The 25,770-nt window shown below is 35.1% G+C and overlaps 1 protein-coding gene across 6 annotated transcripts in view; it reads left to right on the forward strand.

Annotated features, from left to right (window-relative positions):
• The window catches only part of UGGT2 (UDP-glucose glycoprotein glucosyltransferase 2), an 81,236-nt gene that overhangs the window by 35,453 nt on the left and 20,013 nt on the right, over positions 1-25,770 (forward strand). For all 6 annotated transcript variants that reach the window (XR_010612342.1, XR_010612343.1, XM_065678048.1 and 3 more), the window contains exons 11-26: positions 140-231; positions 2,050-2,200; positions 2,971-3,090; positions 5,087-5,172; positions 7,175-7,310; positions 8,862-8,993; positions 9,994-10,158; positions 10,595-10,718; positions 10,798-10,896; positions 12,328-12,422; positions 14,506-14,712; positions 15,995-16,126; positions 17,782-17,909; positions 19,874-19,969; positions 21,738-21,840; positions 24,263-24,342. Coding sequence is in view for 4 of the 6 variants with exons in the window: in XM_065678048.1 (XP_065534120.1) it covers positions 140-231; positions 2,050-2,200; positions 2,971-3,090; positions 5,087-5,172; positions 7,175-7,310; positions 8,862-8,993; positions 9,994-10,158; positions 10,595-10,718; positions 10,798-10,896; positions 12,328-12,422; positions 14,506-14,712; positions 15,995-16,126; positions 17,782-17,909; positions 19,874-19,969; positions 21,738-21,840; positions 24,263-24,342 (1,946 nt within the window). In the remaining 2 variants the exon portion in view is untranslated. The remainder of the gene's footprint in view (positions 1-139; positions 232-2,049; positions 2,201-2,970; positions 3,091-5,086; positions 5,173-7,174; positions 7,311-8,861; positions 8,994-9,993; positions 10,159-10,594; positions 10,719-10,797; positions 10,897-12,327; positions 12,423-14,505; positions 14,713-15,994; positions 16,127-17,781; positions 17,910-19,873; positions 19,970-21,737; positions 21,841-24,262; positions 24,343-25,770) is intronic.

Raw genomic sequence — 25,770 nt, forward strand, 5'->3', positions numbered from 1 at the left:
TAAAGAAAGAAATGTGGAAGAGATTTGATGTGTCTGTTTTGCAGAATTGCTTTAAGCCTTACTTATATATGTATATATATTTATATATGTGTGTTAGTATTGACAAATTACTAGGTTAGCAGTACTTTTTACTTTTCAGCATTTTCATGAAATTCTTGGAATCCAACCTGGAGAAGCACGTCTGTTTCTAAATGGCCTTCATATTGACGTGGATTTTCATGATCCTTTTAGGTAAGATGGTACATTTTATTTGAAGATTATAGAATTATTAATAATACTGGGGAAGTCGTGCTCATGGTCACAGTTAATCTCAACTGGGGGCCAGGAGGTGCCCCAATAGAGGGAGTACTGGTTTACTTTGAGTACCAGCATTGGATAAGTAGTTGAAAACAGTGGTTTTTTCTCTTGGATACAAGCTAACTACCCTGGACTGCAGGACAGCAGACTTTGGCCTCTTGTGGGATCTGATGTAGAGTACCATGGGATAAAGCTCTGGAGGGAAGGTCATCAAAGGGCTGGAGCACCTCTCCTATGAAGGCTTTGGGGAGACCTTATAGCAGCCTTCCAGTACCTAAAAGGACTTGTAAGAAAGCTGGAGAGGGACTGTAACAATAAGACAAGGAGTAATGGCTTTAAACTGGAAGAAGATAGATTTAGATTAGACATTAGGAAGAAATTCTTTACTGTGAGGGTGGTGAGGCACTGGCACAAGTTGCCCAGAGAAGCTGTGGCTGCCCTATCCCTAGCAGTGTTTAAGGCTAGGTTGGACAGGGCTTTGAGTGGAAGGTGCCCCTGCTCATGTCAGGGCAGTTGGACTAGATGACTTTTTAAGATCCATTCCAACCTCGGCCATTCTATAATAATAATTCCATAATTTCAGTCTTTGTCTTGCCACCAGTAAATTCTGTTAGTGCAGAACTAATATGCTTTTTTGTATAAGAAATGTTTCAGTTTCTCTAATTATAGTACAATTGTTTTGGGTATGGCTTGCATCTTCTATGCAAGCATTCATAAACTGTAAACATTTTCCCTTGCATTCTTCTGTATGTTGACAACAGCAGAATAGACTTGACTACTTTAAAATCATCTTTGGAGGCCTGGAAACTGTAAATAAATCTACGGATGCTAAGACTGAAGGGGTTTTTTTTTTATGTTACTATGAACTGTCAAAATCTACAGTTCTTTATCTTCTGTTTTTTAACACAAATTCATCTTCTTTTTTCTTTCATGGAGGTTCTTAAGCTTTCTTGGTTTTAGCATTTTTGCATGCAATTCTTACTTAGTTTTTTTCTCAGCCAGAGTTTTGGGATGGAATCGCATCATTCTTGGTAACAATGCATATATTAACAGTGCTTTTTAACGATAGTGCTAGGTTTAATTTCAGCATATTTTTAGAAGAAACCTTTCACAATAGAGAACTCAAAATGAAGCAAGATAGAAATAAAGGCATTTGTAAAATCTTGGCTGCTGTGTTCTGCTATTGAGTACTTCAGGTTTGTTTCCATTCTCACATTGAATTTTCAGGATGCCACAAATGTTACAGAGTCTGTTGTGTCTTCTTGGGAAGAGTTTTCTTCTGGAGGTGTAGCTATGTTTCCTTTATGCTGTTTTCAGGGTTCTGCCATGATGCAGACTCACAGCTCATCTTTGTCTCCATCACTTGCTGCCTGCTTCTCTACACACTCTCAAAGCTTCCTCTTTGGGTACCCCTGCTTGGGTTTCTGCCTTAGCCACAACAATGCAGCAAGCAACCTTTCACTCTGCTGTCTTGCCACATCTTACCAAAGATCAATGAAATTCCATCACAGAAAATAAACGTGAATGAACAACAGTTGTATAATCTTTTATAATTCTGTTCTGAAATAAGTTGGAGACATGCAGAATTATTAACTGATTTTGTTTTAAACATTTGACTGCAGGAGAATATAAAAATTATTTTCACTTCTAAAAATAATCCTCACATTAATAATCTTTGAAATATTTTTTTATTTTGATGTCATGACAAGAGTTCTGTGTAGACATATTAAGCATTTTGTCTTCCTGAAAAAGTATCCTAGATACTCTTAAACTGGAAGGAAAAGTGATGCATGGACTTCATGAACTTGGAATCAAAGAGGAGACCTTGAGTAGATTCATGAGGTTGCATATACACCCTGCAGATGACACTTATGCACTAGATATTCGTCACTCTTCAATAATAGTAAGTAATTTAACAATTACTTATTTAAATATTACATATTTGATAATGCTGTGTATGAGAGAGTCTCTTTTTTTGTAGTGTAATTGAAATACTAGCTGTAAACCCAAATATCAATAAGTATTTTAAAATACTTTGGAGGGTGATAGCTCTTTAATATATTTTAGGAGTAATTTTCTTCAGCCCATACCTTCTTAAAATTTTAAGATGTAGGATATTTAAATGAAAAGAGAAATGTATCTAAGTACTTGCACACTCACAGCTATAGAATTTGATTCTACAGCAATTAATCTACCTACATAGTATCTTCATACAGTGCAGGGCTGCTAAATGTTCTTCAGAAGTATGGTAAGTGGATAATTATAATAAATTGTGGACAACTTAAATATGCTTCTTCTGATTGTCCAATGACTCTGCTTCAAAATGTTTACAGTTTTCATTACAAAGGTTATGTGCCAGTGGAAAAAGCACTCAAGTACTAATTTTCTTCTCTTGAAAGAAGCATATATTCACTCTTCTGTTTCTCAAAGCTTGTACAGAAAACAATAAAGGAACAAATTAGCCCTATATTCATTAGTTCTTTTGGTATATCTAGAGTGCTGCTAGTGTCAATTATAGATAAATACTGTCTTACAAAGATGGTTATACTGTGTTACACATCTCTGTAATAGTTATTATGACCTTTGTCTTGTGAAAGTAGTTTCTACACTTGAAAAAAATGTTTTATTCACATCCTGATGTGTTTTTTAAGTGGCTGCCTTTGTTTGTTTTAGTGGATTAATAACATAGAACAAGACTACAGCTATAGCACGTGGCCTGCAAGCTATCAGGAGCTGCTAAAACCTGCATTTCCTGGAGTTATACAGCAGATTAGACGCAATTTATATAATTTGGTAAGTTTGGAGAACTCAGTTTTTCTGCATAGTGTAAGTGTTAATACTTGAACAGGCAATTTATTGAAAAAATGCACATGCTGTATTCATTGTGAAATTAGCATTTCATGTTTTCTATGTGGGTCTGCTAATAGCAATGGAGATCTTTTTGTATAGTGAGTCATATGTGATTATTAGTCTGATTACCAGAAGTGGACTTGGGCACAGTTTTGTCTTGAGCTTTTCTTACTGCATATAGATAATTCACTACTATCAATTAATTTTCTTCATAGTACACTACTTAGAGAAGACAATGATAACTGTCCTTGTTTTAAAGATGGTAAAATGAGGTACAAAAAGATTTAAGGTATAAAGCATGCTAATTCTGAATGTCTTGTAGCCTAATGTTTCTTCTGTACATAGCATTCTTTATCACCTAGTAGGCTAAGGAAACAGCTATTGCTGATTTAAACTGGAATTTAAATAACAAAAGATAATTGTCTGAATCATAGAATGGCTTGGGTTGGAAGGGACCTTAAAAATCATCTAGTTTCACCCCCCTTGTTTCTTTTGGTGAGTTGGTTGATACAGTTGGTTTTCTGGGCTGCAAGCACACACTTCCATTTCATGTCCAGCTTTTTTTCCAATTTTTCATCCACCAGCACCCCTAAGTCCTTCTCCTCAAGGCTGCTCTCAGTCTCTTCATCCCCCAGCCTGTATTCATAACAAGGGTTGCCCAGACCCAGGTGCATGACCTCGCACTTGGCCTAGTTGAATCCATTGAGGTTCACATGGGCCCACTTCTCAGGCTTGTCCAGGTCTCTCTGAATGGCATCACATCCCTGAGACATACCAGCTGCATCACTCACCTTGGTGTCATCCATATGCTTGCTGAGGGTACATTTGATCCCACTGTCTGTGTCATTGATGAATATGTTAAGCAATCCTGTTCCCAGCATGGACCCCCAAAGGACATGACTTATCACTGATCTTGATCCAGACATTGACCTGTTAACCACTAATCTCTGGATGTGACCATACAGCCAATTCCTTACTCATCAAATAGTCCATCCATCAAATCCATCTTTCAGCAACTCAGAGAGAAGGATGTTGTGGGGGACTGTGTCAAAGGCCCTGCAGAAGTCCAGAGAGATAAAATCCATAGTTTTTCCCTTGGCCGTTGATGCAGTCATGCCAAGTGACATGAAGTTCAGTATATAAAAAGGCAACCATAGTACAAGCAATGTGTAATAAAGAAATGCATGTTTATAGTGAAGTGTATGTCTAATATGAAGTAGATTGCATTCAAAGTTAAATATTGTTGAATATAACAGCTAGAGTATAGAAATCTACAATGTATCATTTAATTATAATCTGAGGGGGAGGGAGAGTTCAAACTTTCTAAAATTATTCTGCTGCATTTCAGCTACTTTAGCAAAATTATCAATTCTGAGGGGAGTTGCAGCACAAAGCTGAATAAATAAGGTATTGATGTCATAATTAAATCTGCATAAGGATAATCTGCCTATGCAGACAGATCCCTATTATATGAGACAGGAGGAGAAAATTCTTTCCCAATGCTCCCCTTCTTAATTAAAAAGTGTTAAGTCAATGTATTCTGTTTATTTTAGTCTGGTTTTCACTGCGTAAGTTAGTTGAAAGAAGTAATGCAAAAAACAGCATTGGATCCTTTTTAATTAAATATCGAGTCCCTTAATAAAAACAAAGTATTGGCATAGAGTCTTTTAAAAAAGAGTAGTGATATGACTTGGTTTGAAGGTCAATAAATGGTTAAAGCCTGTTTTCAGTATTTGGTCTAAATTCATTAATTCTGAAGTTATTTTCATTTATACTCTTAATGTTTTCTTACAGTGAATGCCCTAGGAAGCTGAAAACAGTTGAGGCACAAAGCTTCTTTGGAAATTTCTGGTTTGGAAATCTCAGATTTTGTTTAAAAAAAACCCAAACCTGACATCAAGACTAAGTATTGTCTGTGTATTATGTTTTCTCTTATTAGGTGCTTTTTATTGATCCTGTCCAAGAAGATACAGGTGATTATATGAAACTGGCAGAATTATTCTTTCATCATAATATGCCACTTAGGTAAGGAAGACTGAAAGGCTTGAAGAGAAGTCTTAAAAGATGTTTGATTTCCTTTTTTTCTTCTTCATCCTGTGTTCTGCTAGGCAAAGATACGAATTCAAATGAAGGCCAATGCAACAGCATTCTAGTCAGACGCACTGGTTACCCACTTGTATTAAGCTTACCCTGGGTATTAAGTATTCTTAAGAAAATAGGTTGCAAGGGATGGCATACATGAGTGTGTGGAAAATAAACTGCACTAGTCTGGTAAGAACTTACCTTGTCAAATAGTCCACTGGATGCCCATGTGAAGATGAATTCTAAGCAAAATGTTCTGTAAGTAAAACATGATTCAAGGGCATTTTGAATTTAGCTTTTTCAGCTGAGGTTGTTTTACCAAGTTTTGTTTTATATAAATACTTAGAAACCAAAGGAAGATTTTCCTCACCAAGTTTTGAATTTCTGAAAATCAGTTGCCTGAGGCTGAACTGCTCATCATTTGAGAGAGAGAGAGACTTCTGAGGAAGAATATGGTTGATCTGAGATGCCTACTTTAAGAAAAAATAAACTGCTCTCGGAAGTGCCTGTTCATTTACACAGCTAATGAAAGAAGAGAAGGGCATCAAAACTAGATCTAAGGTTCAGCAAGATGAATTCCATGTTAAATATTTAAAATCTTCCTGTGAAACAGCTTTTTATTTCCTCAGTAAGTTACAGGGGTTTAATTTCCTTTAAAATTATGCTAGTTCTGATCGTAATTTATTTTTTCTTCATGTTTCATTTTTTAATGACAAAAAAAAGTAGTGAAGGACAGGTGTTAATTATCTGTGCATTTTATCACTGTTGTTAATACCTGGGAGACAATACTACTTCAGTCCTTGAGGAGAGTATAGCCTAGAACGTAATTTGCCTTTTCTAATAAATGACAGCATAAGATAAGCCAAACTGGGTCAGATTAAAGGTCTGACTTCTCTGAGATTAGAGAAACCGCAATGTACACAGTATTCAAGATGTGGACAAGCCATGGAGTCTAGTTTCATATAATATTTTGCTTTGCTAACTGTTCCTACAGCACCCAGATGACACAACTTCAGGACAAGTTATTTGCAGTAATAATAGATGTAAAAAATGGGAGAAGCAATTAATTGTAGAACTTTTTATGCATTAGTTATTACTTATCTCTTTTTAGAAAACTTGCTGTATTTCTTACTTCCCTCTCTCCCTTTATCTGATGCACAACTGATTATGTCATAGAATGGTTTGGGTTGGAAGGGACTTTAAAGGCCATATAGTTCTAACCCTCCTGCCATGGGTAGGGCCACCTTCCACTAGACTAGATTGCTCAAAGCCCCATTCTTGGGGTTGGCCTTTAATCTGGCCTTGAACACTGCAAGGGATGGGGGAGCCACAACTTATCTGGGCAGCCTGTAGTAGATGTATTAAAATTGGTGTGAACGGGAAATTAATGTTAGTTTGAGCGTGGGGGAAAACACAGATGGTAGAAAAGCCAAATGAAGGGCTAGTAAGAATGGCATGTATTGATGACAGGACATCAAGACCGCAGCATGTCTACATGCAGCTACTCAAGACACTCATTTCAGGAAAAATAAAAGACAGACAGTGGCCAGACTAAAAGACTTAAGCATTCAAGAGATGATGGCAGGAATGTGGAGAATGTCGTAACCTTCAGGCAGGTGAGGAAAGAAAGGGCTGTGAGTAAATCCTAGTGATTTACAGAAATCTTAATTATGGTCAGCTTTAAATGAGAGAAAAGACATCCAAAATCAGTACATAGTCAATAACCTAAGCATAATCTGGGAGACCTGATGAGGACTGCATAGCTGGCATCGTCAGTGTCACCGCAGACGGTCATGGCACCACCATGTAAGTACAGGTGTTTTCTTCATCCCTGCATGCTGGACAGATTACTTGACTGCAAATGCTATTGTCAGTATTGGAATGTGTATGAAACTGATACTGTTTTAAAATGTGTGAACTCTTTTTTTTTTTTTTTTTTAAATAGAATTGGATTTGTTTTCATTTTAAATACAAAAGAAGAAATTGATGGAAATGAAGACGCTGGAATAGCTCTTTGGAGAGCTTTTAATTACGTTATGGAGGAATCTGACACCTCTCAAGCCTTTACCTCGATAATTAATGTGAGTACTTTCATAAGAAATCACCTTTTACTCATTACTTTTATTTCCTTTCTATATAGTTAGGATTTTGCTACCTTATAACAACTTGATAAGTTTGCATTTACTGTACATGGAAGTAAAATATTAAAAACATGTATAGCATTGATAGGCTATAGAAGGATTTGCAGAAATTCTTTCTTCTTCTAGAATCCAAGATGACTTGCTCTTGTCATTTTACCTGTCTACAGGCTTTCTTCAAAAATCTAGAAAAGTAGATGCATGCCTTACACCTTTCAGTATTTTCTTGTGAAAAATTGTTCTGTATTATTTGTGTTAACACGATGTGGTTGTCTTGGTCTTCTGTATCTCCTGGAGTACAGGCATTTTAATATTACCTTGGCAGTCTATAAGCTCTGAAAAACCCTTGGTTGTTCTCTAGTTTAGAAGGTGAAACGGAGCAAGATAAGTTCTTTTTTGCTCATGTTTGAGCTGTTCATGGGTATAGAAAACACAGAAATATTCCAGGCTTGCAGCTTAATGATTGAGACTGGTTTTGTGTGTGAGAGAACGCAGGTTTGTGTAAAGACAGGTATTTCAGAGGTGGGAGATGAATTGAGGGAAATAAAGTGAGCAGTCTAATTGGAAACTCTGCAGGCAAAATTGTATCAGAGAATATTGTATTAATACATTATTTTTTTTTTTCTTTCTGTCATTCTGTTCAGAATGCCTAGAAACTAATGTCATGGACAAATGCAGAGAGCTTAAGATGAAAATAATTGAGGTAACTAGGAGTATCTTGGAAGAGAAATAGAAATCCACAAGTGTTAGGGAGCTGATACACATGTGACTATTAACCATGACCAGATGACAAAACATCAGTTTAGAGTGCTTTTTTTAAACATTGTGTTCTTCTGTTTACTTTGCTTCATAACATAAAGAGGAGGGAATGATAAATATCATTTTAAGTTAGCAAAAATAGAATCAATAAAATACAGGGTTGAGATGTTCAGAGCTGTAGAGAGAAATGTATTATTCCTTATTTGAAAAGAAATAGATTGAAAAATTTTCACTTCAAATTTCTTTTGTAACTTTGAAAGTAGTAAAATTTTATGCTGTGGAATAAAATGGCATTGGTAAGGAAAAATTGTCACCATAGGAAAAACGTTTTACTCCCTAATTCAGGCTTGGATTCATCCCATATAGCTTAGGTAACTACCATGGTTAGGTAGTTTATAGTAAGAATTTAGATTCCTTCTCTAATCAGTGGAGAAGAAATAACCTTTCACGTTCAGCTCACATAGATGTACTTCCTTTGCCACTTCAGATTTAGACTAAAAGTATAATAATAGATTAATCAGAACAGTGCTCTGATGGAAGATTGTGCATATGTGTGATGGTGATAATTACTAAAGCAGTATAAAAAAATGCAATATAGCAATAAAACCAATATAAAAGTATATTGATATAAAATTTACTAGACCACTATAAAAAGATGTTATTTTTTTATTTTTATTAATTTAGTTATGTTATGATTGACAATTTTTTACAGTATTTCTGTTACAATTCTTACAGATGTACCATGAAGTGCAAGGTGGAAATGTTCTAACAGTAAATCATGTGAAAGATGTTCTTAGAAGAGAATACCCACATGCTGATGTTCAGAGCATCCTAGATACTCATTCTGAATATGATGAAGGGAGAAAGGTATGTTGGGAGGAGTGACAAGAAATCCTGCAGTACACAATCAAGTATTTGTATATCAAGTATTTGAGTATTTGTCAAGCAGAAAGATTGCTAAATATTAAAGCAAGTATATACAGTATCTTTGAGTCAAAAATTCTCTTCAGCCATTTTCATTCAGTGATTAGTGGAACTGTTGAAAAGGTTTCTGCATTACTGCTCTGCCTGCTGCATTCAGGACCATAAGGCTTTTTCTAATAAGTATGGCAAGGTGCCTCTTGTGGACTTCAGAAGTTTACCTGTGTCTTCTGGGCAAGGAGCTGAAGCCTGGTCTTCTAGGCAAATAATTGTTTCCTTTAATTACGCTTTCTGGTTATAATTTCTCTTGGGAAAGACAGCTATGGATTTTGAGTTAAAGGCTGTGGAGAAGACATTTTTATCTATAATTGATTATGTAGGCAATTTTCTGCTGAAATATATACCTAAAAATACCATGAAGGATGAAAGAATAGGAAGAGGGAATTCCTTACAATATATTTGTATTTGTTTGTCTAACTGAATTTTCTCTGAGGAAAAATCAGCTTGCTCTGTTTTCTTATCAAATAAGGCTTTGCTTCTGAACATGAAAGCCTTTGGAGTTGGGGGGGGGGAACTTTCTTTGGGGAAAAGGTCTTGTTTATTCATCTGAAACTGACTTTCTTAAGGTGTTTCTTCAGTGTTATTTACTTAATAGTTTCTGCTAAGAATATTAATCAAAATAAGATTCTCACCAAGAAGACAAAACTTAAGTTTCAAACCACCATATATCGATCTATAATTTCTTTTGCCATTCTGTTTGAGAAATAAGTCCCATGCGTCCTGTTTGGTTTCCAAACATTTCCTGTTTTGTCCCTGCTACTTATGAGAAGTTGTGACAGTGAATAGTGCTTGGAGATTAGAGTTCATGATCTCTTGAGGCTAGTTTCATTTTTTTGCCAAAGTCAGCCACAGTCTTATTTAATCCTGTGATTTTTGATCTGATCAGGCAGGAGCAACTTTTTATAAAAAGAGTGGCCTAGGTCCATTGCCTCAAGCTCTGTTTAATGGCGTGCCCTTTAACAGAGAAGAAATGGATGCTGCAGAGTTAGAGACCATTATTCTCCAGAGGATTATCGATGCCACCGGAATCTTTCAGAGGGCAGTGTTCATGGTATGTCTAACATTTCTGAATGAATGCAAGATGAAATATTTGATAGTGAATCACTTGAGCCATGTTTATATATTAGCTTTTTACAATGAGATGGCTTGAAATTAATAATATCACAAGTGAAGTCACATTGTTACATTAATTTTTAGTCATGGTTTTGAATGAGTGTATTTAGATTATACAAGACTGAAGGATCAACTAAGCATGTAGTAATTATATAGAATTTTTTCAACCAGAGCCTGAGAATGTACTGAAGTTGTTCACTGAAATATATCTATCTGCTATTTTGAAATATTATCTGTATGATATGTATATGTTTTTGACTTTTCCATAACTTGGTGCATGTAGAAGCTTTAATCTCAGTTGAAAGATTGTACACATACTTGGTCTTTTTTGTCTTGAAACTAAAAGTAGATTTAATTTTTCTCTCTTATGACAGGGTTTGTTAAATGATCATGTGAATGCAATGGATTTCCTTATGGATCAGCACAATGTAGTTTCCCGTATAAACCCCAGTATTCTTGGAGCAGAGAAAAGATACATACATTTCAGATCCACATCTGGTAACTACTTTTCTCTGATTAGCCATTGTTATGGTTTTCCTTTTTCTAAGTCTAACATATTGTATTTTACATTTTGCAGTTCCATTTGATGTGGACGACTTCTCTACTTTCTCCTTTTTGGACTCACAAGATAAAAGTGCTGTAATTTCAGACAGCATGAAGTATTTAACAAAAAAAGGTATATTAATTTTCTGTATGGGTGTTATACATATATGTGGGCATTACAAATCATTGTAATATGCCAGTAAAATATCCCAAGTAGGTAAGTACCCCAAGGATCACATGTAAATAAATAAATTTCCTGATATCCCAGTATTTTCTTTCAAGAACCAGATCATGTCCTAATATTATAAACATAAACTGCAATTAACATGGTAGTTATTCTAGATTTTGTGGTTTCAAAATGGAATGGATGATGTGGCTAGTTGTTTTTTGTTTTACAGGTTTGAATTTAAAAAGCTTTGTAAGACTTTGTGATTTCCATACTAACATGGTTTTACTCGAGGATGTTAAAGAGACTATTCAGTTTTTAAGTGACTCTTGGTTGCAGCATTATCAAGTGATGAATGTATAGTCTTTATAATATCTGTACCAAAATTGGGTATTTCTACCATTTAAGGGATAGTTGATTTCATGCCTTATTAGCAGTATTTTTAATGCAGTATTAATAATCTATTTATTCCCTTATCAGAAAGAAATGCTATACACTTATTTTTCTTTAGAATAAAATTATTTGACTCTATTTGATTCTCTGTCTACAACCACAAGGACATCCCAGCTAGTTGTCATATGATAACTGGCTTTCAATCTGTAGGTTCATTTCTAAGATTTAAATCTCTTGTGTAAAACCCCTAATTTTTAAGCTGGAATCTCCATTTCAAATCTCTGTCTTCAGTGTGTTTCTCTAGACCACAGCAACACTCAATAATAATCTCTTCCTAGAATCAGAGCAGAACACTCCAAAATTCCTCTTGATACATATTACCTTTTAGGGGATATATCATAGACCCGAATAGACTATTCTTCTACAGATAATTTTGCAGAATTTTTCATGTACCATTGCCCTTCTATGATGAATAAAGATCAAGACGCTATAGACTGAGAAAAAAGGGGGATTTTCTGCATAGAAATCTATACAATAGTTTACTTTTTTGACTGTGTTTAGTATATTCCTGTTTATGTCCAGAAATTGTAAATTTTGTCCCACCTTTGGTTAAAGGACTCTCCCTTTGCTGATAGGAAAAGTGAATGGCCTTAACTCATTTTAATTATTTTCATTTCTGGCTATATGACCAGCCTCCAGCAAATGTTCAAAAGAAGCCTGGGATAAAGCAGGTCTTGTTAATTGGAGCTAGTTTACAATTTAGGGCCATCTTGTTTCAGTGATCCAACAACAGATTGGCTATTTTAGTGACTCTCTCATATTAGCGTGATAAATTACTTCTAAGGATTTTAGTTCAGAGGATAAAAGATTCTGATGTGGCAAAGATTAGTCTTACAGTTGAAGTCAGAAAACGTACACATGAACTTCAAAATCTCAAGGAAAATTAATTCATTATTCACGAGAAGATTCTCCAGAATGTAAAGTAGGATTATCTTTAATTTTCAGATGAAGATGCATTATATGCTGTTACTATCTGGGTTGTTGCTGATTTTGATAAGCCAGCTGGGAGACGACTGCTTTCTAATGCCTTGAAAAGCCTGGTGAGTTTCTAGCAGTTTTTAATAAGATAATTATTATGAATATGTTCTTAACAACACTGTGGACATTCAAAAATTATACTCTTAAAGGTGTAATAAGAATTATTTTTGTTGATCAGATGCAGACTTACAGGACTGTGCTTTCATTTTGCTCTACTCTTCTGCAACACTGGCATCTTACAGGCCTGTAAATGATTATTTAGTTTATGGATTCTCATTTCTTCCCAATTACAGACTTTCTCCCATGAGGTAACCTAGTGCATTACATGGGCCAGGGAAGTTAAGGTTAATATGAACCATTATGCAGTGTTCTTCTGTATTGCATGTCATAGCTGTGGCTGTGAAGTAAATTTTTTTTCACATCCCGTTTGTATGCTTCTGAGACAGATAATTTTTTTTAATTTGTATTTTTATGTGCTAGGAGGATTATCCACATTTAAGAGTTTGATTAAGTTCCTCAGTGTTAATAATAGGACTTATGGTATACAAGTAAATGTCATGTAAATATAAATGACAAAAAAGAATCTCAGTTTTGGGGAAGTTAGAAGAGTGATTATACTAAAATTGGGAAAACATCCAGATTTAACTAATCAGGAATGAAACACGAACCACCCTAAGGGAATTATAAAACTGGTATGCTGCAAGGAGTGTGTGATACCAAATATGTCTTTAAAAATAAGCTTAAAAAACTGCAAGGAGGAATAGGCAGTACAAGTCCTTGTTGCAGAAAAACATTTATCTGACTGCTAGACCTGTGACCTGAGCTTAACAGTTGTATTCCCTCTCTAGTTTAATTTTTTCACCCCTTCATCAGGGAAAATATGCCGTAGGTCCCAACTAGAAAGTGAGAGCTGTCTGGGCAAGCTCCCACACGTTAGTAAGGAGAATCTAGGAAGAACATTAGAAGAAAACAACAAGGCTTGCTGGATCTTCTATGAAATGGCAGTTTAATTGGTTATCTTAATTCTCATTGATTGATTTGATTTAGATTAACCTCATGTAAACCACTTGGTCTAGCGATTGCCAAGTTTCATGACAGAAAGACAAAAAAACACAGGGTTTTTCTTGAAGTTCATTGCTTTGCATGGAGGTTCTCTACTCCTTTCCAGGCCCTCTAGTTTGTCACATCAGGGTCTAGTGGAATTTCTCGTAGGTACAGAACTGGCACTGACACATCTTGTGCATGACTACCATCGGCATTTGAAGAAAAGCGTGAAAGAATCTGGGAGGGGAAGTGGCTCAAAGGAACTGACTTTTAACTATTCCAGTTAATACATAATATTTCAAAAATGACTATTGTATTTTTACTTCATTTGTAAAAACTGGAGATGTCTTAGCTGGAAGAGACCTCTGGAGGCATCTAGTTCAGCCTCCCACTCCAACTGGTATTATTGCCAGCTTCAGATCAGGTCAGTTGTAGGTTTGTCTGAAGAAGTCCTGAAAATCTCCAGGTTGGCAACTCCATTGCCTCACTTGACAATTTGCTCTGGTGTTGCACTGCCTTCCTAGTGTAGTTTTTCGTGCCAGGCCAAAATTTATGACCATTACCCCTTGTTACACTCTTTGCCACTAGTGCAGAGTTCAGCTCTCTCGTGTTTTTCTCTCACCATTAAGTAACTGTTGGCATTCTCTGCAGCCTTCTCTTTGCCAGACTTCCTCCAATATCTCCTCAGAGGCCCTTAGGGCTTATTACTGCTATCTGTGTAGACCTTTCCGAAGCTTCTCCAGAATCAAAATGTCCTTACTGCAGTGGCAGGACCAAAACCAGGAGCAGCAGTCCAAGTGCAGCCTCACAAGTATTGAGTAGAGGAGAATATGAACTTCCCTTGACTGGTTTGCTCTATGTCTTGTAATGTAGCCTAGTGCACTGTCTGTCGTCTTTGGAATAGGTAAATCCTTACTAATAACATTTTTACTCCTAGTTAAAGTTTTGAATTAGGCATTGATGTCTGTTTTCTAAAGACAAAGAGCTGCAATAACTTAGATACTTAAGGGCATTTCACAAAACTATAATAGATACAAATACACTAGGTAACAGCAGATGGAACTTTAAAATTCTGTATTATTCTGTTATTTTTCTTCACAGAAAACAAGCAGTCATACACGAGTTGGGATTTTGAACAACCCTTCATCAAAAATAAGGGAAGATAACACCGCCATTGCAAGAGGAATTTTGACTGCTTTTCTAACCCAGAACAACAGCAACTTAAAAACTTTCCTAAGTAAACTCAGTAAGGAAGAGACAGCAAAATCCCTTGCTGCTGGAACTAAAATTGCTAAATTCCTTGTCCCAGTGAGTGCAAAATCAATTAGACTGTTTTCTTTTTCACTTCATACATTTTATTGTAGGGAGATGTTGAGAATAATAGTGTTTGGCTAAATGCCGTGAAGTTTATAACCCTTGTACAGTTTCTGCTCTAGCAGATTTGTGGTTTTGACAACATTTATGTGATGGAAGAATAGAGAATTTCTTTAAAGTAAAGGAAGAAAATATGAGAATATTGAAAAAATACAGAGTGCAGATACTGGATTATTGAGACAAACAGTTGAATTTTTAATTGTTGATTTTAATTTTTTTTAAAGCTCTCGCTTACTTAAAATTACAGTATAATGTTTATGATGAATTAAGACTTCAGAAGTAACTGTATTTACCTTGCTGTTGTAGTTGTGAGCAGTAATAGGCAGAGACTGAAGAGGTTAAGGTTAATGAACATTGTATACTTCTGGCTAACATTTTATGGTGTGTTTCTATGAAAATTCATTGGTTTAAAATGTAAACATTGCTGATTTCAAAGTTCACATGTAAAGTGGAGCTGAGTTGTCAAATCACAGCCGCAAACTACAGTTTCTGTTTCAGATAGAGCTATAAATTTTACTATTTTTCAATAGGAAGATTTGGAAGACTAAGAGAACTTGCTGGCACCGTATTGGAAAACTAATTGGGTCGTGCTCTTATTTCATTGTCTAATAAATTTTGAGTGACATAAAGGCAGCTAACTAAGCAGTATATTATCTGAATTAGTCTTATCTGCTTGGTCTGTGCGTTTCTAATGAAGAAATATGTATCAGTAGCATTTAATATAGCAAGGTAATTTTAACAGGTGAGGCAGAGTGCCATTGTAAGCATGGCAAAGTTCCAGCATTTTTTTTTCCCACTTTGAATGTTGATCCATTACATGTCTTAACTGAATGATATTTACTATCCCAAAACATGTTTAAAGCTGTATCCAATGGCCACATTAAAATGACTGTTGGATTTTTAGAGTATTATGCACTTTTTTTTATACCTTTTTCCTAAAAGCTCTTTTTCATGCAGCTATGTTCTGGATCATAGAAAAAGTGCTAAACCTCAGGTTCAGCTTTCCTCTCATGGTTATTCACAGTTTCCCAAAGGTAAAAACTGCACACTAGCTAGCTGGGAGACCGTGGCTCCACATCATCAGTCGTGTTCTTACACTAGGGCTGAGGTGGTTCTTATGTTACTACATAACTTGAAGAAAATTTTGATTACCTCAGCTATTACAAAATCTATTTTTTGCTGAAATAATTATCTCATGCTTTTACCTTTGCTTTAGGGAATGGATGACAATACTTTTGAGAAGAAGTACAACACTTTAGGACTGGATATAATTAAAACCCACCAGATGTTCTGCCAGGAGGTTCTTAAGCTGCTTCCTGGGCAAATGGCTGTTATAAACAATGGCAGGGTAAGAAAGAAACTAAGTCATCTCTCAGTCTCTCTGTAGATATTTACTTCCTGGAACTTCAGGTTCAAGGTAAAGAAAATGCATTATGTTGATTTCCCACTTATTCAGCATGTTGTTAGAGGATGGTATGAATGTTTGCCTTGGTTTTTATTTTGTTTTACTCCTAATTTGTATATTATCTCCATTCCATTGAAGCTGCTAGGCAAATATGTCATCACTCCCACAGCTACTTAAGAGTTAATCCTACGAAATTCTTTCAATACATTAATATTTAATGCATTACAAATGATACTTAATAACATTTTTTGATCCTGAAGTTACCTATATTTTCCACATTTGAGGTGGGATAAAATACTGCTTATATAATTAAAAAAAAAAAAAAAAACAACAAAAAACCAAAACATTGACTGGGGTAGTGTTCCAAGCTGTAAAACCCCAAATTGTTTATACGTGTTAAATTGTTAGTCTTAATTCTTAGTGTTCAAACAAAGGTACAGTATGTTTGTTGTTTTCAGTTTCTTGTATGTATATTCTGAAACTAATAGCCTTAATTGCAGTGTGGCTATTGCTGAACTGTGATTAAAACGCATAATATTGGGTTCACTATTTAGTACTTGTTAATGACAGTCAATACTTTACATTGCAAATACAGTTTATACAACCTACTCTGAATTATCTTCTCTATTTTCTATTTATTCCTCTACCATTAGAAAAACAAAGAGGTACTGTTTTTGCATGTCATTTCTAGAAACTCTCTAGACACGGGATATCCTTCCTTTCTGTCCTTGCTATTTCATCACTGAAGTTTTGTATTTATGAGCAAATTATTTTTTTTTCTAATTATGACCTCTACAAAAGTAGCATGGTATTTCATAATCACATTATGGCTTTCTTTATCTCTGTATTTCTCTATTCTCGTTAAAATCCATTAATTATTCAAAAGTGTAATTTTACTAGATAACCTCTCATTTCTAGGAAGAAATTGAAATTTGGGAGAGGGGGACTCAGCACCAAATACACGTCATGATATTCTACATATGGGGAGCCCTTTAGGCTCTTAAAGTTGATTAGGGTTATTTTAGCCTGGTGGACTATGAGTACAAAATCCAAACAACATTCTAAAGGCTATTTTCTGGGACTTCAAGGCACCTTTTTCTCCTTCAGATACTAAAAAAAAGTAATTCTGTTTCTTGTCTCTGTATATCCTACATTCCTCATCCTTTGCTGTTTTCTTCCTTTCTATCCATTCTGCTTCATTTGAGAAATCTTGAGAAATAAAGACTGTTCACTGAATTAAACAACTAAAGAGGGTGGTTGGAAGATAGTAATTGGGATTTCAATTTACGTTATCTTAGATTTGTTATTTCTAAATAGTGTGGTCCTTTACATAGATATATATATAATGAAGAATATCGTGGATATTTCCATTGCAGCTGTTCTTTATGACTGATAAGTAACTGTAATTACATAACTGTAGAAATCTAATCCTGTATAGTTACTCTACAATTTAGTAATATATAGTTAATGATATTGATGAGTGCTGGGGGGTGCATACTGAATATTGTTTACTCATTTAAAATTTTAGTATATTTTTGCTTACAGAAGAAACGTCATTGGGACATTCTATGCTTAGTAACACTTTCTCTCTGCCTAAGGTACTGGGTCCTTTAGATGAAAATGAATTCTATGCAGAAGACTTTAATTTGTTGGAAAAGATAACATACAGTACCTCAGCAGAGAAGATTAAAGCTATTGTCAAAGAGATGGGAAACAGTAGTAAAAGGTAAAATTCTTTTGCATTTTGAGGCTTTATGATACACTACCATGTTTATTGCCTATGACAATTATCCTTTTGCATGGGAAATACAAACAAAGGTTCAAATATATAGTCACAGTACTCTTCATACTATATATGTACATATATATACTCTAAAAGCACTTAAAGTGTTTGTTGTTCGCGTGCTATGTATTTGCTGTCTTCTTACTTAGCATCCGAGTACTTCTATGTAGACAAGTTTTAACTGTCCCTCATTTTCTTTTTAGCGTTTCCCTGACAGGCTTAGTATACTTACCTACTCAAACCGCTGCCCTATTTTCTAGAAGAAATGGCACATTTGCTGAATTTTGCATCATCGTTTTGCTTAACTAATTATGCTATTTAACATAGTTTTCCACTGTATATATAAACTGTATACGTTGGATTCCAGCTGCATGTGTCGTTTACCCTGCAGCTGACAGCCTCTTTGCTACTTCCTTGTTACAGCACAGAGCAGAATAAAAAGGCACCCTGTGTTACTCAAGAGATGTGCACCCTTATATCATTGGTAATATATGTGATGAGGCTAAAGCATAAAGGAGATTATTGTGTGTCCAAAGAATTACATATATGTCCTCTCCAACTTGCTTCATAACATTTGTGCAGATCTGCTGAGTTACTCCAAATACTTCATCTACTTTCACTGTACTTAAAACCAAGAGACGAGTAGAGCTAACTGCAAACAGTACCTTCTAGCTTTTGTTTACTTAAGAGTAATTATAACGATACTAAGCTTGATAAAATCCAGTGCATCTTAAAACCACAATAATATCTGAGTATTGGTATTTGAAGTGAGGAAGTGCATTGTCTTTGGGAATCATTAGAAAAGGAGCATGTAGAGGTGTGGGCAGTGTGGTGTTCTGACACCTTGCTAGACAACATTCACACATCTGTTAATTGAAGAAGTGTAAAGATGAGTTCTAGCCAGATTTTAATCTAAGGATGCAGTTTGTGTTCAAAGAAAAGAGCAGAATTACATTATTTTTACAATGTCTATTCACTTTCTGTGTCTAAGTATCTTTTCTGTCATCTGGAAGGACTGGCACGACTGAAAGAATAACTACCAGAAAAACAAAATCAAGAGATAGAAATATCGAGGAGATAATTAGTGAGAAGCAAAACCTTCAAAAAGAATCAAAAAAGAAAATTTAATCACATGTAAAGACTTAGTGACACTGACAGAAGACTATCAGGGGCTGCAGTGATAGGACAAGGGGTAATGGGTTCAAGCTAAAACAAGGGTAGTTCAGGTTAGATACAAGGAAGAAGTTCTTTACTGTGAGGGTGGTGAGGCCCTGAAACAGGTTTCCCAAAGAAGTGGTAAATGCTCCATCCCTGGCAGTGTTAAAGGCCAGATTGAACAAAGCCTTGGGTGACATGGTCTAGGGTTAGGCATGCCTGCCTATGGCAAGGGGGTTGGAACTATATGATCTTAAGGTCCTTTCCAACCCAAGCCATTCTATGATTTTATACTGAAGTTTCTATGGAAATTCTAGTAAGAAATAAAATACATAGAATGATTTGGGTTGGAAGGGAACTTAATCATCTGGTTCCAACCTTCTATCATGGCCAGGGACGTCATCCACTAAACCAGGTTGCTCAAAGAAAGACCAGAATGCTCTATAAAGAGCTATAAATGTCACCAGATTGCACCTTGCAAACTGTGAGGCTGAATGGCAATTCTGCTAGTTCTGCATCACTTAATTTTTAGACGTGTACAGTTCACAAGCTGTAAGGCAGTAGTGGTTCTTGGTAATTTTCATGCCAAATATTTTATTCAGAGCTACAAATCTTGAGGTGACAATCGTTTTAGAGAGTCCAGGTTTGGGATGCGGGCCTTTAAAATATCTGTTATGCAGACAGACATACATTAAAATGTGAATGTTTTACTCCTAATGAAAAACAAATTATATGTGCCTGATTTACTACAGTGGCAGTGATTTGATTATGAAAATAGATGCCCTACTGTCGTCTCTGCTGAAAACACAGATGAGACAGGATGTTGAATTACTCAAAGAACAGCACAGGTAAGTTCTCTTTGTTGTCATAATGCATTTTATAATACTTTAAAATTAAAATGTACTGATGACAACATCTTCAGAAACTTGAGTAAGCATTCCAGTTTTAAACAAAGCTGTTGATTCTATGGTTGTATGAACAACCTGTTCATCTGCCCTAGCATAAATAATTAGGAATACCTAATGATTTTCCAGTCTTATCGTTTGCTAAAAAAAGGTGGTCACAATTGATATGAATGGAAGTGGTGATCTGGAGTTAAAACTCTTGAGTTCATACACTTGCTAAAATGTTAGAAATAGTTTCACAAATTAGAGCTAAAAGAAGCCCCCGCTAATTTTCATTAATGTGGAAAACTCTAGCACAGCTGTTTCTATTTGTGTACCTTGAGTCATATTGGCAAAACTAATATACACATCCTTATTCCTGTATAAGTTTGTGACTTAGCAGTGTCATTCTTGACCACAGCTAAATACAGAGCTTTCAAATGTAATTCAAAATTAAGTTAAATTGTATTCAAATGTAAATTAATAGGGCTCACCTAATTCCTTAAGAAAACCTGAAGAGACTCATCATCTAACAGACTTAAACTTGGTGAGCTGTTATTAGTATCATTTCTTACTTGTATGTTGGCCCCTTCTGTTTCTGATACTAGATTTAGAATGTGAATATGCCCTAAGCATCATCTTTTGTTCTCATCATAATGAATGAGACCTAAAATACCAAGATGTGCATCTTTGAATCCCATCCTCATTGTAATGGAGTACGAACGGTAGCCGAATTTAATTTAAGCTTAGCTGGGGTAAGCTTTCTGAAGCAGACAGGTACATTCTTTTAAAATAACTTAATACGAGAACTCTGATCAAAATAAAAAAGCTTTGCTATTTTCAGATCCCTGCTAGTTCTATTGCTAAAGGTGCTGTAGTGTGCTGTGCCAATGGGCTGGCCCTGTTGTTGAATATACAAAGAGTGAAATGACTGTAGCAGTATAACAGTATTCAGTAGTCTGTTTTAAATGACTAACACCTTTTCCAAAGTTATACTAATAAGTGTCAGTACTATGCTACATATTAGAGGGAGTTTGTCTTTCTAATGGTAGTCACATTTCTAGGTATATATTTTATGGAAAACCAATTCAGCTGGTCCATTTTGTGTATTTACAGCATGTTTTTAAGTGATGTTTACTAACACTTCCTTCCTGGAGATCCAGAGTACTTTAACTAGGGTCTTTTTTACTTAGTCTAATCAAGTTTATCAAACTAAATTATTTTCTGGAATGCATAATGCTTATCCAGTCTATAAAGTTTCACACTTTTCAGATGCTGTTTTCCCCACAGTTTTTTTTTTTTTTTTAACTGTGGCACTGCCAGCACTTGTCAAATTTGATGCTTCTAGATATAAGTAAACTGTAGACCACTAACCAGAAGGCCATTTTTAAAAAGAAAACACACAGCAAAAGTTTATTTGATTAACTTTGTTATGGGGCATGTATTTAATCAAAAACCAGTATGGATCTATGTAAAGATTATGTAAAGATTATGGATCTATGTAAAGATTAATGTTAAATCTTTAGTTGCTGTTAATGTTTAACTTTTCTAGTGGCATCACAGGGAACAGTAATGGTTACTGGTTGAAAAAAGGAAAACATTTTCATGAGCAGTAAAATCTAAAGTGCCTCTGATATTACAAATTCATACCTAAAAATGTTTATTTCCACAAATAGAGTTTAGAGTTTTCATGTCATTCATTTTCTCATACCATATTTATTTTTTTTAACAGTGTAGTAAAAGTCAATCCCCAACAGGATGAACCATTCTATGATGTTGTTGCTATTGTGGATCCATTGACAAGAGAAGCACAGAAGATGGCTCAGTTACTGATTGTAAGATGGTGGTCATTTCTTCTAATTTGCATATTTGTTGCTAAACTTTTTTTACTAAACTTTTTCTAATTTGCATGTACAGTGTAGTAACAAGGTAGACAAAATTTAGGTATTTTAAAAATAAATATTTAGCTATTTAAATTCATATTTAAAAGTTGGGGAGGATCTAATTCATCATTGTAAGTACCTTATTTGCAAATAAAATTCAGATGGAGCGGGTACCAGACTTCTTAAAAGCAAGTCCATAAATGCTCTTTATAGTCAGTAGAAGGAAAGGAGGAGATTGTCTGCATAATATAGAGGGAAAGGATCTCCCGTCTCAAAATCTTAAGAGGCATATGCTTCTTTCCATTAAACCAGATCACCTTATTTTCCTGTGTACCTAAATGAAGTGGTCTAAATCTGTCCCATAATATCATCATAAGAAGATTGGACTATAAAACTTTCAGCTCTTGCAAGGGTATTTCTCAGTTGATTAATGCTGCCAGGCATATCTAGAAGTCTTCCATTGTGTGTAGCTATCGATCGTCTAAAGAGTATCAGTCCTGAAAACATAGCTCCTAAAATGATTGTCTTTTTTTTCTCTAGCTGCAGAATATCACTCTACCTTAGGTTCCTTTATAGTTTCTCATAAAAATGTAAATTTTGTCTTCTCTTTATGGTCTCTTACAATTCTGAAGTCTGTAACTTGATTTTTGCTGCATCCTGTTTTATCTTTTTCTCTGCAGTAATTATGAAAGTTTCATAAATCTTTACACTGCTTTTTCCCCTTCCATTTTTATATCCTCTTATGCCTTTTCTATCAAAAGTTGAAACATCCACTCACTTTTCATGCATAATGTGAAGCAAAGTAAAACACTTAAAAAAATTCATATTTCAAGACTCTGAAATACTATCTTTTCTCTAGAATCAAATATTTCATTTCACCATTCTCAGTTAAAATGAAAGCTTGATACTACCAAATAAAAGTATTAGCTGATGGGACGAGTTTTTTTTTTTGTCTTGCTTGAAGGAAAAGCCCAAGGCAGGTACACATCATTTTGGACGCAGCATCTTTATTTGAGAAATAGTTTTCTTCAATGTTTAAAATTCTGGGTGTGTTTTAGTAGATGAGACCAGCTAGTACTAGTTACACATGATTTTTATTCCAAATGATAATTGCTTGAGTCACTTTGACCTCTGTTTTGATTTTGGAGGTCTTTAGCCCATGTCACATAATCATTTCCCTTGTTACACTTCCAGTGCTGTTGGGTTCCTAGTTCCTGCTTCTTCACTTGTCATCACCCTTACGCCGTTCCCTAGTCTTTATTTTTTGTCTTGGTAGTTTTACAGTGATGGTATTCAGGTGACAGAAAGTATGGGAATGAGAAACTAGAGCAGAACAGGTCCGTAGGACTACATGAAGTTATAGCACTATAGTGAAGGATATACTTATCCATGGACTGAAGTGAGTAAAGAAATAATGTTTATAATAAAAGAGAGATTTAAGGATGACCATTGAATTGCTTTGTTCCAAATTTACTTGCTGCTACAGTAATTTTAGATTTTTGCCTTAGTGGTATCAGTATTTTAACTTAGCTTTAATATTTGCTTTTCTAATAATATCCATAAAGGTGGACACAGCTGCTTTATGCTTTCAAATAAGCACTTTGGATCAGAAACTGCAGAAATTAAGATAATTTGATAAAGGTTTTTAAGAGTGCTTTAAGGAAATTAATAACCTTGTTAACTTTAAATAAAATAGATTGCTCACAAAAATAAGAAAAAAATTACTGTCCTAATATTATGGTTCCAATATAACAGCATCCAGAAAAATAGTGTTTTTAAAATTAACAGATGAAGATACTGAGAGAGTGGAAATAGTTTAGTTTGCTGGAATGTTTTGAAGTTGATTGAATAGTTTAACACATCATTAATCTACTGCTGACATTTAAAAATCATTAATTAAGTATTAAAGTAATTTTCTGAGCTTTGCTATATTTAACAATATACTGCGTACAGCTATTTTAGTAAGAGTTAAGTCGTTTTAAGTTGGTTATTCATAAAAGGCATGTGTTGTACTCACAAACTTTCAAGTGGTTTAAAATCTAGAAAATGCAATAGAAGAAAGGTGATCATTTACTCAAGCATTGGAAAATAGGGATAGCAGCTCTTTAAAATACTGCATCACTAGGGGAAAACATTAACATTTTGACTATTAAGAATATCATGTGCTAAATTATGCAGTTTTAGAAAAGGTCAGATCTTTATTTGGAATATCTGACAGCATCCCTTAATACACAGATATATTTAGAACTTGAAAATGTTTGAGATTTCTGCTGAAGCTTGAGAAGTGACAGCATGTCACAAGGATAACCGTCTTATTTTCAAAGTTTGGTGATTACCAAGAACCATATTTTACAGAGATCTTTTTTTTCTGTAGGTACTTAAAGACATCATCAATATGAAACTTAGGTTGTTTTTGAACTGCAAATCCAAGCTGTCAGAAGCACCTCTGAAGAGGTAGGTAGTTTATAGATTTTCTTACAAGTATATGATCTGGTTTGGTTTGGAAAAACAGTGTTATCAGTGTTATCTCCCTTTAAAAAGTAAAGAGTGGTTTGTATTTCTGGTTTCTTTTGTTGCATTAGTTACTGTATTTGAGTGGAAGTTGAATGTTACCTAAGCAGTTTGCACTTGTCTAGAGAAAAATTCTAAGGTTTCAAATATGGGATCATAGGGAAGTGATCTAATCCGTCACATGCACCTCGTAAGTAATCCTTAAAGAAATCAGTGGAGAGTCTTTCATGCCTGTGACAACTTGCAGAGGGAGATTGTTTGCGTAACTTGGTCACTTGTTTCAGCCCACAGTCTGTGCAATGATTTTTACAGGTTAAGAGCACTTAAAAATGAATTTCATCTGAGTAAATATGCAGTCTGCATTTGAGACCTTATTATAATTCAGAATATACTGTGAAAGTATCTGTCTTAAACTGAAATGTCTTAGCTGTCCGAAAAACAGGGTCCACTAATTCAGGTATAGATGCTTATACTGAAGTGAATTCCGCAGAAGGGGGATTCCTTTCCCTCTAAGTGAAATGTTTAAGCAGTGCCATTACTTTGGCGGATATTTTACCTATAATCATATTATGAGAAAGGCCAGTGGTAGTGCCTGCCCTCTAATCAGCAGACTAGAGAATTCATCACTTGCCCATGAAACAGAAGTCCTTCCTTTCTGTTTGGTTTGAGAGGAATTGAACTCACAAACTCACACCTCTTATACTGCATGAGAGTGTCTTAATCGTAAATCTTCTGGGTATCTTACGTGAACATTGTCATGATTGCTTTTAAAGCTAGGCACTTTGCAGATGCTAGTGCCTGGCTATTTCCCTGTGCGTGGGAGGGGTGAGAGGAAAAAGTGTTCTGACATCTGCTCTGTGGGCAAATTGTATTTTTCTTGCAGCAATGGTTTCGTATGAACTGCGTTCATATACTAGCCCAAATAATTTGTGGGAAAGTTGTATTCCTCCTTATGGGTACAGACTTTCTTAACTTTTAACTTTTTATTAGAGTAACTAATGTCCTTCCCCCCTTCCTCATGAAGCACTCACTGCTTGTTGCTTTCACTCTCTGTCTTAAGTGCTGTTCTTTCTCTGTTCTGATTCTTCTAATTTTGTTGAACATCAATAGAGAAGGGAAGAAAATCAGAATTATTGTTACAAGGAACCTGTACCTGTGGAATACATGGCTAAATAGCTGGAAAGCTCTCTGTCTTTGGCGCTGCAAGTATCAGAGATTAGTCCTGCTTAGTTTAGTGATGGAGATTCGTAGAATTCAAGGTATTTCACAGTTAAGATGTTTAGATGCGCCTCTTTGATAAACACCTTTCCAGCCATTTAGAATGTTAATGGGAACCATGTGCTTTCACAGCAAAAAAATATCAAAAGCAGA

The sequence above is a fragment of the Lathamus discolor genome, chromosome 4, assembly GCF_037157495.1.
Source record: "Lathamus discolor isolate bLatDis1 chromosome 4, bLatDis1.hap1, whole genome shotgun sequence".
Taxonomy (NCBI): Eukaryota; Metazoa; Chordata; class Aves; order Psittaciformes; family Psittacidae; genus Lathamus; species Lathamus discolor.